This window comes from Chinchilla lanigera, unplaced genomic scaffold, assembly GCF_000276665.1.
Source record: "Chinchilla lanigera isolate Chin_1 unplaced genomic scaffold, ChiLan1.0 scaffold00017, whole genome shotgun sequence".
Lineage (NCBI taxonomy): Eukaryota > Metazoa > Chordata > Mammalia > Rodentia > Chinchillidae > Chinchilla > Chinchilla lanigera.
The window spans coordinates 16181576-16199014 of record NW_004955418.1 but is presented as its reverse complement, the minus strand read 5'-3'; the positions used below and the strand labels follow the sequence as shown (position 1 = coordinate 16199014).

Here is a 17439-nt window from a genome sequence, read left to right as displayed (position 1 = left end):
ATCCAGAGGCTCTCTCTATGGCCACAGCTTTCTCCCTCTCTCCTTTCTGCTTACTTCCCCTTGCCCTGGTCCTTGGGTGGCAGGGTGGAAATATCCTCCAAGCTTCAGGCGCCCATATTGGTTTGCTCTACATCTTGTACGTTTTTCTTTATTAAAATGTCCTTGATTACCTTGTGGGAACTTTTTAAATGCTGTTCTTCGCTAACAAATGAAGAAATACAGAATGGAGAGGGAGGGAGAGTCTACCTAAATTAACATCCCCCTTCTGTACTCTATGCAAGCATTCAGTAACAATCCCTCCTACATCAGAACACAGAGAAAATTAGATTTTGCTCAACTGCTGCTCAGCGATCCATTTTCTTGTAGTCCAGATCCATCAATTGTTTCACAAACCACATTTAAACTCTGCAAAAAATTCTCCTTGGAACTGATTTCTCCCTCAGGTTGTGGAAAAGTCCCCTCCCCTACTTACGTGGGTGATACAAGTCTCAAATTAAAGTGCCAAAGTGCAGGCATGGCCCCCTGCTTTACCTCCAACTTTGGAATTGTATGCCACTCCGACCCCGCACTTGAGATTATTTGCTTGCATGGCAATTTCTCCTGCACATCTGGTCCCATGTCTGTGGATTAAAAAGCATTAATTATAAAACATAAATAGGGACCAACATTTGTTTTGCATATGAACTCACGGTGTATGATATGTTACCTTTTTGTTGGCTTTGTTACTGGCTTTCTTGCTATTAGTATTAAATAAAATTTATTTTCTTGATGAAAGAGACAGGTAACTAGAGTAAAGTATGAAAGTTGAAATTCTGGCTTCTATTATTAACTAGTGGTGTGACCTTGGGTCCATTCCTTATCATCTACAGGTTGTGAAGATCACATGAGCTATCTGCGTAAAGCACTGAAAACTGTGGCTGACACGTATTAGGAACCTGGTGTATGCCAACCCTTGTTAGCTATTAGGAGAACTATGGGGCTGGGGATATAGCTCAGTGGCACAGCACAAGCCTGGCAAGTGCAAGGTGCTGAGTTCAATTCCCGGTGCAAAAAAAAAAGAGAGAGAGAGAGAACTCTGACATTCAGGAAAAATGTCACAGATGGCTTCTCCTCCTTACTTTTTTGCTAGTGAAATGTTTGCTTACTTTCCTCCCTAATGACCTTGAATTAATACCTCAGATTAGATTAGTCTGTACCAGCCCTGCAAACTATGGAACAGAACCCTTTTGTAAATCTTCCTCCTCTCCTATAACTACACATCACATTAAGATGTCTGAGGATTTTCTGGTACCAAGAGGCCTTTGAAACTTTCTCAGGACGCTATAGGCTAATTAAAAAACAATGAGCTCCCACAACTCTGACTGAGGCCAGAAGCCTGAATAAGACTGGTTTTGTAGCCAGGCAAATATTTCAGAGTACTTGGTCAGGGGGGGATTCTTCTCTAAAACACATTCAATTCTATCACTAAAGCATCATTTCTAAATTCTGGACATAATACTATTCCTATAGCTTGACTCATGATGTCTAATAAGTAAAGAACATGTTAACATGAACCCATTTTATGGATTTATCCTATTGTGGAAACACTGGGAGGAGCATGAAGGTTATTGACAGCCTGGTGTAGCCAGTAACCAAATACGCTGACACAGAGGAGTAAAAGGGTTACATCTGAGGAACAATACGAGCCAGCTACTTTTAGACAGTACTACAATGACTATCTTTTAATTAAACCTGGTCAGGAATATAAAACACCCAAATTGAATAAGCCATCCAAAACTATTCTAACTTGTCTTTTATTCTGAAATCCCAAAGACGGCTTCTTGGTCTCCTTCCATTTAATACTATTCCTGCTCCTGCAGATTAACAGTGGGTAGGGATTCTAAGTTGGAATGACGTACCTCTCTCTAACTCAGGGTTTTCCTGATGTGGTACACTATGCCACTTTCGGTATGCTAGCATTTTCCCCATTGAGAAAGCTGCCCTCCCTGGCTCTTCTCAGGGAGGGTGCCCATCTACTCAGATAGTTTTCAAGGACTTGTGCTGATTCTGGGGTAGAGAACTGTGTTCTTTCCTGGGACTAAGTCTTAAGATTATGACTCATATGAATCCTGTCCCCAGTAAGAATCTGGAGAACGAAGCTAAGTGCAGGTGAACAGTACTAGAGGATAGGAAGAGTGGATGATGTTCAGGGGAGACATGATTTTAATCTGGACTTTGCAGCATTGGGTTGAAAAAATATTTCATCGCTATTTTGCTTAATCTTTGAACTAGAATTCTTTCACTGGCAACTAAAGCAATATTGTCCACTAACTGAAAAATATGTGCACATCTGCACAAAGAGAAGGTAACTTATGCTTTGTTTGAAGACTAGCTCTTTGCCTGTAGAAGAAAAATTTCCGTTGTCATCCTCCAAGAAATGTGCTTCCAAAAGTTACCATTGCCTACTTTTCCATTTATACGTGATGAGAGACAGGTTCAGGAAAGGAAAAAGAGCCACTTCAGGTCCCTAGTTTAAGCCAGCAGATTTAACCTATTGACAAACATCCCTAACACTGTGCCTCTGTCCAGTAATGATGTAACATGTTACTGTCCATTACTTTTCTTCCTCTGAGTACTGATTTAACAGTAGGATCACAGAACAAGCATGGCTGGATTCTTTCCATCCTCTCATCCTCACATCCCACCTCCACATACGGAGAGGAGAGGATCTTATTAAAGTGTGTCTATGTCACTCTACATAGACCTGCAGTTCTTTTTCTTTCATAAATTAGGAAGATAGATAAAAGAACCCTCTATCAACTAGAACAATGGTAGGAACTGGCATTTAAACAAATTGGTTTTTCTAAAAAAAAATCCACAAAATAGTTTAAAGACTACTATTATTTTGGTTAAAATATCCTTGTCACATGTGTTATTTAACTAGAAAAATAATCTGTAATTGGTGTTGAAATATTGAATACAGACTCATGCCAGCTTAATAGAAAGAGTTACCTGCACTTTCATGATTTTATTATTGAGTGATTCCTCTTTTGATTTGCAGAGGAACGTTCAAATGTGGCTTCTATTAGACTCATTTACATGTTGATAAAAAACTGAGGCAATAGAGATAGTTTGAAGAAATAATGCCCTTGGAATTGGGAGATAATAGGTCTCCACTTGCTATCAAGGTGAACAAAATGGGGTGATTCATTTTGTAAATCTAAGGAGTTTATGTCTGACAACATGCTAGAAAAGTAACTCTACTTTTTATTATATCTTCTGATAAGTGAAAGGTTAATTCTGATAGTTGGTTGACAGGGCTCTAAAAGTTGCTCATTGTGTCATTTTTGAATAAGAGATTGTAAACTAGCTTAGAAAACTGATGTGCCTCTGCTTATGCTCCTGTCAGATGATAATATTCTTGTAATGGTGATTTCTCCCTGAAGTAAGGTCTACTTCAGGTGCTAAATGAGGAACCTTGGTCATCATCAACCTCATCACTATTACTGTCACTCTCCTCCTCATCCTCATTTCAGTAATTATTTTACATTTTTTATGTACCAGGTAGGTAGCATCCAAGAAATTTATATACATAAACCCATGTGAAATCACATAGTAACTCAATTAAGTAAATATTCCTTTCCAAAAGATGTTAAAATCTAAGCACAAAAAAGCTAAATAGTTCATTTAAGGGCACTAAACTGTTAAGTGGAAGACCTAACATTTTATCTAAATCTGACTTAAGTCTGTCTCAGTTGTTGGACTATGCCATGCTAACCTATGGTGGTGGTGGCGAACCCATGGCAAGTATGCAGCAGTGGGCTGTTTGAATCAAAAAGGTTTGCCATCTCTGCCCAATCCCATGTAGGAAACCCACAGCAGGCAAAACTCTGGAAGCTCAGAATTTTCAGACACACAAAATAATTAACATTATACAGAGCCTTCGGAGGTACTTGAATTGAGGCAAATGTAGCAATTTTAAATGCTGGCCTGTGGGATTTCTCCCTTTGGGAAACAGGGAGAAGATCTGCTATAGTTTGGATCTGGACTCCCCCCTCCAAGTTCATGTGTGAAACGCTTGGCCTCCAGCTTGGTGCCGATGGAAGGCAGTGGACTCTTTGAGCAGTGGGCTCTTAGGTGATTGGGGGATGTCCTTGAGGGGCCATTGGAGGAGTCTCTGCCTTCTTTACTTCCTGCCACCATGAAGTGGAACGTAAACCACACACTCCCAACCATGCCATGCTACGCTGCTAAAGTGCAAAAGCAAAAAGGCTTACTCACCATGCACTAATCCCTTTAAAACTGTGAGCCTAAATAAACTTTTCCAAAGTTTATTTATTTCAGGTATTTGTTATAGTAATGCAAAGCTAAGTCCTCCTTCTCATGACAAGTGTATCGCCAGAGAGTATCATTTTATCAAGTGTTCATCTGCTATGTGGACACTGCATAAGTTATCACCTACTTTGGCTCCTGCGGCTAGATCCAGGATCTGTCCAGGAAGGAGTTGCAAAGCCTAGGAAAGAAGCTGTTGCCTCCAGCCTCCTTTGCTGCACCTCCTGGCTACAGAGATTTCCCCCTTGGTTTTAATAAGTGGTGGAACAAAAGCTGTTTTCACACCATTCTAAGAAAGGTGTCTCTATCTTACTGCCCCATTTCCTCATGAAGTTCCTTTCAGAAATGTAAGGGGAAAGGGCCTTATCACTCCATTTAGAGGAGAAAAATCAAACACAGTACAGAGAGAGGGAAGCAAGTGAATATCCAGTATCACTCTCGCTGCGGGTAATTGGCAAAGCCACAGTTAGCAGCCAGGCTGACATGACAGGGTTGTGCTCCAAACAAATAGATGTTCCTGCTGGCTATACACTATCCTGACCCAGAAAAAAGGCTAAATGTGTCCCTGCTATCACCTGACACACTCTCACTTTGCTCCCAGAGTGTCTCACCAGCAATTCCTATTGCACTGTTAGTGAGTGTTCTAATCTCTAAGGGGTGTGACTAGCCTCTTTACCCAAACTCTTTCATGGGAGTGAAAGAAGTAGTATTTTTGAAGTCTCTACAGTCCTCCTTTTCTCATTCAAGGAAAAAATATAAACACAGAAGTAGGGGTCAGTTCTGTGTGGCTCCCTTCCTGGGTTATGCTGGCCTTCTGGAAAGGGACCATTCAAATAAAGGAATAATGTTAAGTCAATGTTACTGCACCAGCCTCATGGGAGGAGAGACACAGCGAGAAGTGTGAGTTACCTAAGTTGGTTAACAGTCCAAGAGACAGCCATCTAGAAAGAAAAGGGAAGCACTTTATGCTTCATGCAACATCTACCAACAGCTTTTTAGATATATCACTCTTTCCATCCCTATTTATAGCAAAAAGTCCTGGTTTTGACCTTGGATTTTATCTCTTCTGGTGCAATCTCTTCCGGGTGGGATGAACAGGAAATTTGAATGTCTCCTGGAAGTTTATGGTAGATATCAGCATGAACAAAGATGAGTTCTCACATGAAGATGGACACTTTGAGGAGCATGAAGTTTCTTTGGAGCTAAGAGAAATGTTAGGAGTCCAGTTTCTTGGTCTCTCTTTGGCCTCTTTCCTTGAAAGGCCTGGGTCTTGGCCTCTGTTGTCCCCCATGGCTGCAATAGGAAGATGCTGATCTAAGAGTTAGATGTTGTAGCCTCTCTCTTCCCTTGCCTTCACATGTAGCACAAACTGGAACACATAATGATATACTTCAAAGCTCTAAAGGCTATGCAGGATCAGGAAGCCAGGCCTCAGCTGGATTTCTTTTGGGTAGTGTTTGGTCATGTTCTTTTTGGGGAGCTGGTGAATGTAATTGTGACCACCATAGAAAGCTGTGGGACCTTTCCACATGTACTCCCTTGTATGTATTTCTTTTCATGGCAAAAGTCGTGTATGTTGCTAATAATACAAGATTCACAGAGGCACTGGGGGGAGAGGGACTCAAAGTTTATACTTTTTATGACCCACCTATTCTTTCAAAAGTGACAGTAGTCAGTAACACTTGAAGGAATAATTTAATAATATAAGAAGGAGAATTTAATCATTTAAGAAGTTTAATTTTCAGAATACAAGACTATAAACCAAAAGAAATATAGAAATAAAAACTTCATTTCTGTTTTAAAGGCATCAAAACATTAGGGTATGGATGGTATGCAGCAATATATTCTGAGAGGTGAAATATGGGCCGAATTTATAGTATAACTCTTTCAAACAAGATAAAAACACTTAAAGCAGTTTATGCCTACAAAATTCACATTTACTCACTTGTTCTCATTTGTGGGATCATACCGGGGAAACGGATCATGATCATTGTCATTAAAATCATAGCTAGCCTCTGGATCCTAAAGAAACGACAAAAATAACACTGTAGCATCATAGAAAAACAGCACTCTTACCACTTTCTATGACCGCCTCTTCCCGTCCTTGTAGATAGGTCAAAAGCTTGCTTTTCTGAGTTTTTTATCTTGTCACCAAACATTTATTGTACCCAAAAGACAGGCAGCAAAGGTGATCATAGCAAAGTAAACAGCAAAATATCCACAGTTTATTGGGATCAATCACCTCACTTTTCAAATGAAATTCAGTGAGGCCCTGAGAAGTTGAATGACTTAGCCAAAAACCATGGAGTTAATTACTAGCCCTCTGACACTTATCTCTCTTGCAGCTCTATGTGCAAAGAAGTAGCTGTGAGGTGGAGCTCCTTAGGTACACTAAAAAATATAATTTACTTAAAGAGAATGTACTTAGAACTACTGCCAATCTTCCCGATCCCACCCCATTTTCTGAACTAAATGTTACACTTGAAACATCTCCCACATAGGAGATCTATCATCCCTAATGCTGCTTTTTATAATTCTCCATATCTTTCAGTTAGTGCTGATTTCTACCCTGTACCAGTCTTTTCTTCACCTTTCTGTTCCCTCAATTTTTCTCTACTCTTTAGCTCTGAGTTATGGCTAAGGAATATTGTATGGGTAAAAAGTATGAGAGAAATATAAAGGAGAATCCTACTGATGAAATGCTGCTGCCCTGATATAAAGACCTAAGATAAATCATGGAGTTCATGTTACATTATGAGCTTCATAAACAATTAAGCACACTTTTCAATTATTTATTTTCTCATTTCTAGTAAATTTTAGCCTTTTTCAGTTTGGCATTTTTCTACTGAGTGGTATTCACTTTGAATTTCCATGGAAGAAATCACATTCACATAATTTCACCATGTCAGGGACACTGACTCCTAAGAGATGTGAGAAAATGACTGTGAAAATGACCTCAGACATCAGGCTTGATTTCATTGTTTTATTGCCCCAAACACTGAGTGGTTCACAATCCAAATGGCTTTTAATAACTTAATTCGTGTGGGTAACCACTCCCCTATCTTTCCCAGCACTCACAAGTCTATATAATCCTTAACCTCATTTGATTCTACCAATGCCCACTTGTACAAAACAAGTTCATATGGGCTGACAGAAGGGTTAAAAAAAAGGAAAAAAACATTGACCTGTTGTCTCAAGGCTGACATTGAAGCAGAATCCCCCTTACAGGAAAGAAAAACTCTGCATGTCTACATATATGGTTCCTTAAGCCACAGTCCCAAGACAGCCCAGACTCACATAATTGGCATAAATATCTGTGTGATTCCACTCCAAACCATCGTCCAGTACGGTGAGAACAACTCCTTTGCCTGTAATGCCCTTTTGCCAAACAGGTATCACATGAAGATCCAGCTTAGGCAAAACTGCAGTCATCCTGGTATCTTGCTGATAAAGAAAGACAAATCATGGTTTACTTGCTACATGCTGAGAATGTAAACTCCAACCTATACCCCCTTGTTCTTCACACCCACTTGGGTCACTGTAGATCTTAGAAGAAGGCAATTAGGTGAAATGAAAAACAAAGTTGAATCATAGAGTCCTTCTCTTCTCCCAATTGTCCCAATGGAAAATCACTTGAAAGGATAAATCATTCTAGGCTTCTTCACTTTGAACTAGGTGGATTAAAAGAAGTTTGTCTCCAAGTTTCTTTCATTTGTGATAACATGCTCAAGCTTTTCATCTATTGAAACTTTATTTGATGCTCTATGTTTTCATCTCCCCCAAAGTCCTCAGCCTCCATTGCTATGTGGAGCACTCATTACATCTTTTGATGTACAGTCATTTATGATTGTCTTATAACTTTTCTCCTAGAAGGAAAAACAGAACCAGAAATGCTGAGGTGATTGTGGTCATATCAAGAACTTTGATTTTTAGTGTTTGCTGTTTTACTATGCAGTGTATTTCACAGAATACAGATGAAAAGCTATATAGGGTGAGGAAAATACGCAAAACTTTCATGCTGTCTGGGTATGAGCCACCTTCTGGGAAACCACGATGGACATGTTCAGCTATCCAAGAAACTTTCTGAATCCTGCCCTTTTGTAGTTTTATGGCAATTCATTGCATAACCATCATGGCTGAGGTGTGAAAACACAGAAAGACCTGTCAGTTCAGCTTCATCTCGGAGGAACTGCAATCTAATTGCCTATTTCCTTTTATGGGATGATTCAGGGAGTATCTGAGAGAGGAGACTGGGGATTTTCCTTTCTGCATAATTTTTCTAATACAGTTACAGTGTGTGGGACTGTACGGGAGGAGAGCTGGGCCACAAGGAAACACAGATATAGGCATATTTCTAAGCATACAGGAGATATAGTAGAGTGCCAGTGAAGGGGTCAAAGAGAAATTCAGAAGTAACAACACTAAAACTACTAGTGAATGTACAGTCTCCTGTTGATATTCTTCTTAAAAAGGTGGACAGTGGGCAAGAATTTACCTAGCCAGTGTGAAGTTGAATGATAGGATGCTAAAATCACATATGAATTGTTGGGCGAAGCTAGAGAGCAAATGTTAATTGCAGAACAGTTTTAAAGGGTGGTTGTTGACACATTCCTATGGGTTTGAACCACAGTGGGTATATGCATGACTGTCCAATCCAATAAAGATTAGATGTGTTAATTCATAATGAACACTTACTATAGTATTTGACACATAGTATATGTTCAACAAGTGTTAGCTGATAAATGTTGTCAGCTGCAACATGCAAGCATTTATTGCTTAGTTTAGGAAAAGGACAATAGAAATGGGTCTTCTTGGAAGGGAACAGATTTCCTTGTCCATCCATCATGCAGTGAAAATGTCTAAGTTTTTGCTTATGGTTGTTATGATAATTTATCTTTTATTAAATTTTTATTATTTTTTATTAAATTTCTCAGCAACAAATCCTTTTAATAACATGTGTTACTACTAGAGAGTCTTAACATTAAACAGGAACAGGACAGCAGCAACACTTACAATTTCTTGTCTCAGGGCCCACACACAAACAAAGATTTGGTAAATATCATAAAGATAACATGCTTTGCAAGTCTAAACATTTGCAAATAGATTTCCTTTGTATGATTTCCTTTAGCTTTGTTCAGAGATTCTTGCCTGTAACACATAAAATTGTCATCCAGGGCTGCATATACTTAATGATGTTTACTATACTCTGAATGATTTAGAAATTCTCAAGAGTAAATTTTTAAAGAGTGATTTTTACAAAGAGTACTGTTTTGGAATGTCTAAGCTGGTAAGATTCTTTTGCATTTATCTCAGATAAGCCTAAGAAGTAAAAGGAAAAATGACAACAAGTAAAACAAACAAACAAACAAAAAAAGACTTCCCTTCATAACAGGTAAAGATCTATTTCAGGCATTTTCACCCAAGCCAAAAAAAATACAGATCAAGAAAGTCCCATCAGTCCTAATCTCTAAACAATATGTTATTGTACTCTGTAGAATGAGAAGGAGATATATCGGTAAAGGAAGAGGGGCTGAGAGAGACAGTTTGAGAGGTGGAGAGATTGAGAGACAGAGAGATTGAGAAACATTGAAGAGAGATTGAAATGTTGAAGAGAGACTGAGATAGGTAGACAGACAGACAGACAGACCGACAGATCTATCACTGCAAATAAGGTAATGATATAAGGAACCTGGGTCCAGGTCCCATATGGTCCCTCCCTATATACTTACCAAGTACCACTGCTGATTCCACATTGGATCATTGAAGAGATTTAGGGCTGAGTCTCGTAGAACTGAGCGTTTGCTTCTCTTTTTTTCATACTGCTGTTCAGCCCATATCACCTATAAAGATTGTCAGCACAAGCGAATCAAAAGCCAAGTAGCACTCTCTGTGTCATCATTTCCTTCTGTGTAATGCCAGTATCTTTGCCATCAGAACTCAGGCAGTTCTGCAGTGTTTTTGTTTGACCACAGATCAAACTGGCTGCTGAGTGAGAAGAAGGGATTGCCCACTAGGGATGGATGAGCATTTTTCTCTATTACAGTAAAATGTATCATTAGGGGAGGAGAAGCAGTCAGTGAAGTTACGATTCCCTCAAATTATTTGCACTGTGGTTTCAGTGAGGTAAAAGTTGAGCCCGCTTTCATCAGAAAATGGGCCATCATAGCCATTTTTATACTGAAGACCCAGTGCCCTACAGCTGAAAATTTGTCTGTTTTCATGGAATGAGTCAACAAGCTAAGAAGCCACAATTGTTCTTGCAACTTAATTTCTCTGTCTTTACATGAGAAAAGATAGAAATTGCAAATGTTACACTAGCCAGGAATGGTGCTGTGTGTTTGCAAATTCAAAACTCTGACTCCTCTGTGATTTAACCTCCTAAAAGTGTTTAATACAAGGAACATATCTGGGGTGATGAATGGGCATTACTGACCAGGCTCATATTCCATCAGTTTGGTCTCATGTATTATGCAAAGAGATCTGACAGCATGAAAATTACCTGGCCCACATTTATTTATGCAATCCTGTTAGACTGAAGGCCCTGAGAGAGTGAGGGGTTTTTTGATGGTTATAACCATTAGGAAACAATGGTATGCTCTTATTTTTCTAGGCAATGTAACTATTTCCTACCCCAAATAGGTTTTCTATTGTTGTATTCATGATAAGTGTGCAGGACAAGGGTGGGGAATATTGTTGATGTGAGAGTCCCCAGGAGTTAGATTCAAAATTAAAAACTGAAAAATAATTTGCAGTGAAAGGATCAAAGCTATTCACAGAGACTGTCTTGAATTTTCAATTAGAAAATATAATGCAAACCTACTGTAAACACTGGGAGGGACTTGAGAGCTAGCTATTAGTCACTATAATTTATTTTTAAACTGCTTGTATTTTAAGCTTAATTGTTTTGGCTTAAAATACCTCAGTGCTAGGAATATACTGCCTGTCATGAAAGTTGCTCTTTGGAAACTGGCTGTTAGGGAACTCGTCTTTGTTGAAGAGGGTCACTTAGAGTTGGAGATTTCATTAGCAGGCTGATGAAGATTGACTATTGCTACATTTCACGGGGCTGGCTTGAAAGAATATTATCCCTAATCGAAAAAGAGCATTAAAATGAAAATCAAGAGCAATTTAAAAAAATGAAATACATAAAGAGACACTCTGCCATCTGATCAGATAAACATCCAATTGTAGGAAACAGTGTTATGATAAATGTTATTAATTCAGGATTGCATATTAATCTCTGAAAGAGCAGAGCAAATGGAATAGAGAAAATTGATGGTATTTTCTAATTATGTATAGAATAGGCATCATGTACTTGATTATAAATAATACTTTTCAGCTGGAAATCACATTAAAATCATGGAGTCCAACCTTCCACTGAAGCTTCAATGACTCCAAGGTTTTTCCTGAGATAAAATTATTTGGGGGCTTATTTTTCCTATGATTACATAAACTAATTTTTATGAAATAATCTTGAAAAGTAAATGCTTAGCGTTTTAATTAATGTCTTGTGATTCCCCTCAAAATTAACTATCAAAGAGATACTCAAAGGGCGGAATTGGGCTATCTGTTCATTTTCATGAGATACCTTGAGGAAGGAGAATAGTTTGGTACACAGTCCTCTGCCCAGCTTTTGCTATGCAGATGGAAAGAAGGCCATGTGTGGCTTCCTTGTGCGTTAATACTGGGCACTTATTTGGGCAGAGAAGGAAATATCTCTCTTGCCTTGCCCAAGGAATAAGAGTAGCCAGAGTGCTGGAAGGTGTCCCGTTTTTCAGACTACATCCAATAAGCTATTACCCTTTGTCTGAGTAAAGGAAAAATCTCACTGGATAAGAAAACTTGTAAAACAAGTTTCATGACCTCTCACTTGGTGTCCTACATGTAGACCTAACTGGTCCCCAAGAGCTAGAATGCCTGTACAAGAGCTATGGGCTCCCTGTCCATGGTCCTGACACAGCGATATTTGGTGACCACATCCCAGTCATTTGCTATCCTCATAATTTGTCTTTTACTTATTTTTAAAGTTCTATCAGTTATAGAACAAATAAAACAGTAAATTATTTCATAGACTTCATCAGTCCCATGTACTTTCAACTGCTCTAGCACGTTTTGCTCACTTATTCTCCCTCACCCTCTGAGAAGCTGATAGGATGCTTTGTGTTTCTCAGTATAACCTTCGGGGTGTCCTAGGCAACAGAATCCACGTACACAAATATTACTGCAACCTGGATGAATTTTTCACAGTATAGCATAGTCTTAAGAACACATATATATGCAACAATATATGTGCAAATTTCTACACTCCTAATGTAGTCAACATTTTCTTTTAATACATTTGCTGACCTTGAATAGACCTCAAAAAATCAATGGGCATATTAAATATATACCCAAATTTTCTCCCTCTGTTTGCCTATATTCATTCTAGACACTTCCTGGTTTCGCCTAATCATGAATCAGTATACAAACTGGGATGAAAAGAGATAAATGGTTTGAATCAAACAATACAATACTTATGGAAACATTTACCTCATAAAGACACAAATTTAGAGCTCTCTCATAAATGCTAACATATTTCTAGTGGTGTAAATGGTAAGATGTTTTCCAGTTACATTGAAAGGCTATCAAAAGAAAAGCTATGTATTTATTTGGCACCCTACACTGGTGATGAAGTGCTTGGTACATAACAGGAATGTGATAAAAGATAATGGAAGCCAGGTATGCTGGCCCGTGCCTGTAAATGTCAGCACGCTGGGAGACTGAGGCAAGAGAATTCCAAGTTCAAGCCTAGCCTCAGGAATTTAGAAACTCAGCAAGACTATTTCAAAATTTGAAAAAAAAATTAAAATGGTTTGAGGATGTAGCTTAGTGTGAAGGCCCTAAGTTCAATCCCCAGTACTCCCCCACCAAAAGAAGACTACTGATTTTATTGTCAAAGTATTCATTAGTGCTACAACCTCTGATTAGATATTCAAAATCAAACCACTCTGTGTATACATATATACTTAATGTATATGTGTATATAGTTAACTTTCATTAACAACTATTCAATTCAATCTTGTTATTACTATATGCAATTATAAATATATAAAAAACGCTAGGTACATTACAAGCAAACAGCAATGATTATACTGAAAACGCATCACATTTGCAAAACACTTTTGTTTTTTTTAGATACCAAAGAAAGCAGACATGTCAGGATAGAAACACAACACTTACACGATCATCATCAGATAATCTCTTAGTGATATGAGGGGCACTTCTCCGAGACCTTCGGGGATGGTTTTTATGTTTAAATAAATAGTAATTTTCAAGTGATCCAATCTGTAAAAAAAATTAAAATAAAAATCCACTTTCCTAGACAAATATATATGGACTAGTTAAAAACCAACTAATATAGAGACACATAACTTTTATTAAGCCCATTCCTGGCTCCTTGAAGTTAGCTTTTTCCCTTCTCAAGGAAGGCCCTGCTATTGGTTTTAGGTGACCCTCAGGACATTATTACTTGGGTTTACAGTATACTTGGAGACTGGTGATGTTCCTGTTTTACACATTTTAACAGAACTGACTTATTCTGTTAAAATGTGTGTGGAAATAACACTTGGTAGACGTTTCTCAAGAAAAACCTATTTGATTGAATGTATCATGCCAGAAAGTATTTTTGCAGAGCAAGCAAATCTCTTTGGTACCATCAGTGACCAGTAGCACACCAAAATAACAAGTCACTGGTGGCGTAAAATGTATCCATTAAATCCCCAATACTAATTATTATTAGCTATTATTGATGATCTCTGCACTTTCCATGAGTTCAAGACTCTCAAGAAAAAGCATACCAAAACTGGACAGATGCTCCATTTTAAGGTGTGTACACATCTCCGGGTAGCTATCAGTAAAACTATATTCATTATTTTAAATTAATTTCCACTTTCACAAGGTGGTACTAAATTTGAAGCCAACAAGTTTTCTAGATGCCTCACATTTTTAAAATTAAGAAACAACTTAGTTCAGAAGAAGCACATTCTTTTAAACTGGGGGTTCTTATCAACTAGAGAAATTTTAACAGAGATGCTTAAGTTCAGCTCCAAGACTAAACCTAAGGTAATGGATCAGCTGTAAACTGTATCTGGGTTTGGAAAGAAAAATCAGAAGCCATAAGAAAGGATCACAGGTGTCCAGCTCTGCTTATGCTGTCAACTGGTTTTGCTTCTTGTCTCTACCTTATTCTAGTTTTATCTTGAGATCATACTATTTTAGAATAGTAATAATGCTAAATGAGTATATTTTATCAATGCTAAATAAAAGGAGAAATAACTAGGACTAGGAAAGCATTATCAGTATTTTACCAAAAAATGTATTCTTAAAACTTTTCTTGGTATTATCACTTTAGGAATGACTAAAGTAAAAATACCACTTGCAAATCATAAGCAATATAGGTGGCTTCCCCAGCTATATATAAATGATTCTTGTGACTAGAATAATTTTAAAAATGTGGGGCATCTAGAAAACTTGTTGGCTTCAAATTTAGTACCACAAACTTCCTATAAAAAACATTTATTTACTGCTTTTAATTTTTACTTTTTTGAATTTATATTTATTTTCTTGGAAAGTAATTCCCATGTAGAGTGGTCCAAGTTTGGATGTGTGTTTGAGGCTAACAGGTGAGACAAACAGAAATTTAATTTTCACTTCTTCTTTCAATTTCCAGCTACACATTTTCCAGTGCTTTTTAGCCTTTTAGTAACTGCTCAGTGGATACAGGATTAAATCCTCAGCACCCCCCCCCAATAGAACATCCAAGATGTCCATGGTGCCCAGAGTATCTACCTGTATATTTCCATCTGCTACTCACTTTTTTGATCCCCCCAAACTCCCAACATTTGTGTGCAACTACCAGACTTAGTGCTAAGCTGTTTGGATGGCCCTGTTTTCCCACAAGCTCTTTTCTATGCCTGGAATGCACTCTCCAATCTCACCTTGTTCTCCTGGCAACCTCGTTTTTCTAAACCCTGTGCCAATGTTACTCTTTCGAGCAGTCTCTTACTCCTCCCAAATTCCCTTCCGCCCTCTTCCTTTCAGTCAAGGAATACAGTACTGAGACTCCAAACACAGCTTCTATTACCCAAATTGCATTCATTTGCAATAATTTGTCTCTAAGCTGAGTCTCCTCTAAATTTTGGATTCCTTGTAAGCATTTCTCTTTCTTCTTTTATTCCTCGGTCCCTAACACAGACCCTGGCACCAAGCAAAGGGCTGGGCAAAAAAGCAAGAAGTCAGTCAGCCACTAGACGCTGGAAAGTCGATTTGGGTATTGACGTTCCTGCCTGGCATTTCAAAGACAGTTTGGCTCACAAAGTTGAAGAATGAAGCCTCTAGCGAGAGAAGGCGTATTCCCCAGCGGATTCGATCTATGGAATCGCCAACGCCCACGCTGATTACTCATCTATGACTTCAGCTGCGTCTCAATCACCACCTCCAGAAAAAAACGCGCCAAAATGTTTTACAACTCCCTCCACCCCCGCTGCGAAGCTGACCAACTTTCAAGGATAGGGGTGAAGGCTTGATTTTGAATCCAAATAAAAGAAAGATCTAAATTAGAAGCCCCCCCCCAGGGGGTCTTGGAATCGCTGAGCCTAGCAGGCTCCCTCTCCATGCCTTCGGGCCCCCATCTCCCCAGCTAGCTAATCCACCCACTTTCCCTTGGAAGCTGCAACCCCCAAGGAAACGATTACGCACTTGAATGAGCCACACAAAAGAAACAGACCCTTTCCCCACAGGTAATCTGGCCGCTGGACCCTGCAGGGGCTCTGGCCGAGCAAAGTTATGAAGCTTGGACTTTACAAGTTCCCAGTAAAAACCCGGGGCTACCCGGAAAAGCGAAGAGATCCTCCCACCTCTTTCACCCACCTTGTCTCCCGCCAGCTTCTCAGGTCACTCGGTGGCCCCCCAACCTCCCATGCGCGCGTCCTGGCGGCCGGCGCTCTTCCAACACTCCGGGCGCGCCCCCAAACGCTGCGGGAGAACATCGCCAAGCCAGCACGGCCAGGACTTGGATTTGATGCTGCCATATTGAAAGGACCCAAAGGGCCGGCTCCTGACGCAGCCCGCCCGAGTCCCGGGAGGCTGAGCGCACTACCTCTCCCAGGGGCGCTCGGCTGGTGGGAGCTCCTGTGCATCTCAAGTTCTCTGAACGAGCGTGGAAGGATTTTTTTTCCAAACTGCGCGGGAACAGATTTCAATACTAGAGCGGACAACAGCAAGCAGGAGCTCTACCCAGCTGCAGCGGCATCCTTCTGCCTGGCTGCGCCCAGCCCAAACGTACATAATGCAAGCCTTCTCCCCTCCCCAAGCGCGCCCGGGGCAAGAGCTGGAGCAGCTTCTTGCTCCTGGCTACAGTGGGCGCAGCTGAGTGCAACGTGGGGCACCCCGTTGGGAGACCGCGCTCCAGTCCCACCATCTCTCTGTAGCCCCGGAGAAAGTTTCTTGAAAGTGTAAACTCTTACCTGACCCAAAAGGTCGTAGCCCAGCTCCTCCGCTATGGCCAAGGCTGCTTCCGGGCCCCCGGGGACCTCGGCCGCCCATTCATTGACAAACTGCCTCTTGGCTTTTACACTGTTCAGCGCACACCAAGCGCAAAAGAGAGCGAAAGCAATACACTGCAGACCCCAGGCTCTCCGCTCCATGGCTCTCACACACTCACTCACACACAAGTGGGAAGGAGCGAGGGAAAAGAAGCAATATAGGAGAAAAGCCAGCAGCCTCGACCTTCCGCCTCCTCCGCCTCTGAATCACTCCTGGCCCGCGGTTGCTCTGGAAGAGCGGGGAGGCGCCCGAGCACAGGCCGGGCGGCGGCGAGTGCTCAGTGAAGCGCCTCGGTCTCCCGGCTGAGTGGAGCCCCAGCCCTTCCCAGCCAGAATGGAAATGAGTATTTACACGTCAAATCGACGAAAGCCATCTCTTGACGTCAGATCTACCTGGACTAAGATCTGGATGGTATTCCCGGCGGGGCGCAGAAGAGACTAAAATAAGCAGCGAAAGGATTAAGAAAAGGAAGAAACAGTTTGCTGGGATCAGTTCATTCTGCTCCCTGTCTGTAGCTGGGAGAAACCTCCTCACTTCTCAGAGAGA

General features: G+C 40.2%; 1 protein-coding gene across 1 annotated transcript in view; it reads right to left on the bottom strand.

The window, feature by feature from the left end:
- Positions 1–17206, bottom strand: part of Pcsk1 (proprotein convertase subtilisin/kexin type 1) — a 42466-nt gene extending 25260 nt beyond the window's left edge. Inside the window, exons 1-6 of the mRNA XM_005382232.2 lie at positions 16815–17206; positions 13531–13635; positions 10041–10151; positions 7609–7755; positions 6257–6333; positions 532–620 (exon numbers count right to left, since the gene is read on the bottom strand). Coding sequence (XP_005382289.1) covers positions 532–620; positions 6257–6333; positions 7609–7755; positions 10041–10151; positions 13531–13635; positions 16815–16994 — 709 coding nt within the window. The 5' untranslated portion in view covers positions 16995–17206. The remainder of the gene's footprint in view (positions 1–531; positions 621–6256; positions 6334–7608; positions 7756–10040; positions 10152–13530; positions 13636–16814) is intronic.
- Between the last annotated feature and the right edge of the window lie 233 nt (positions 17207–17439).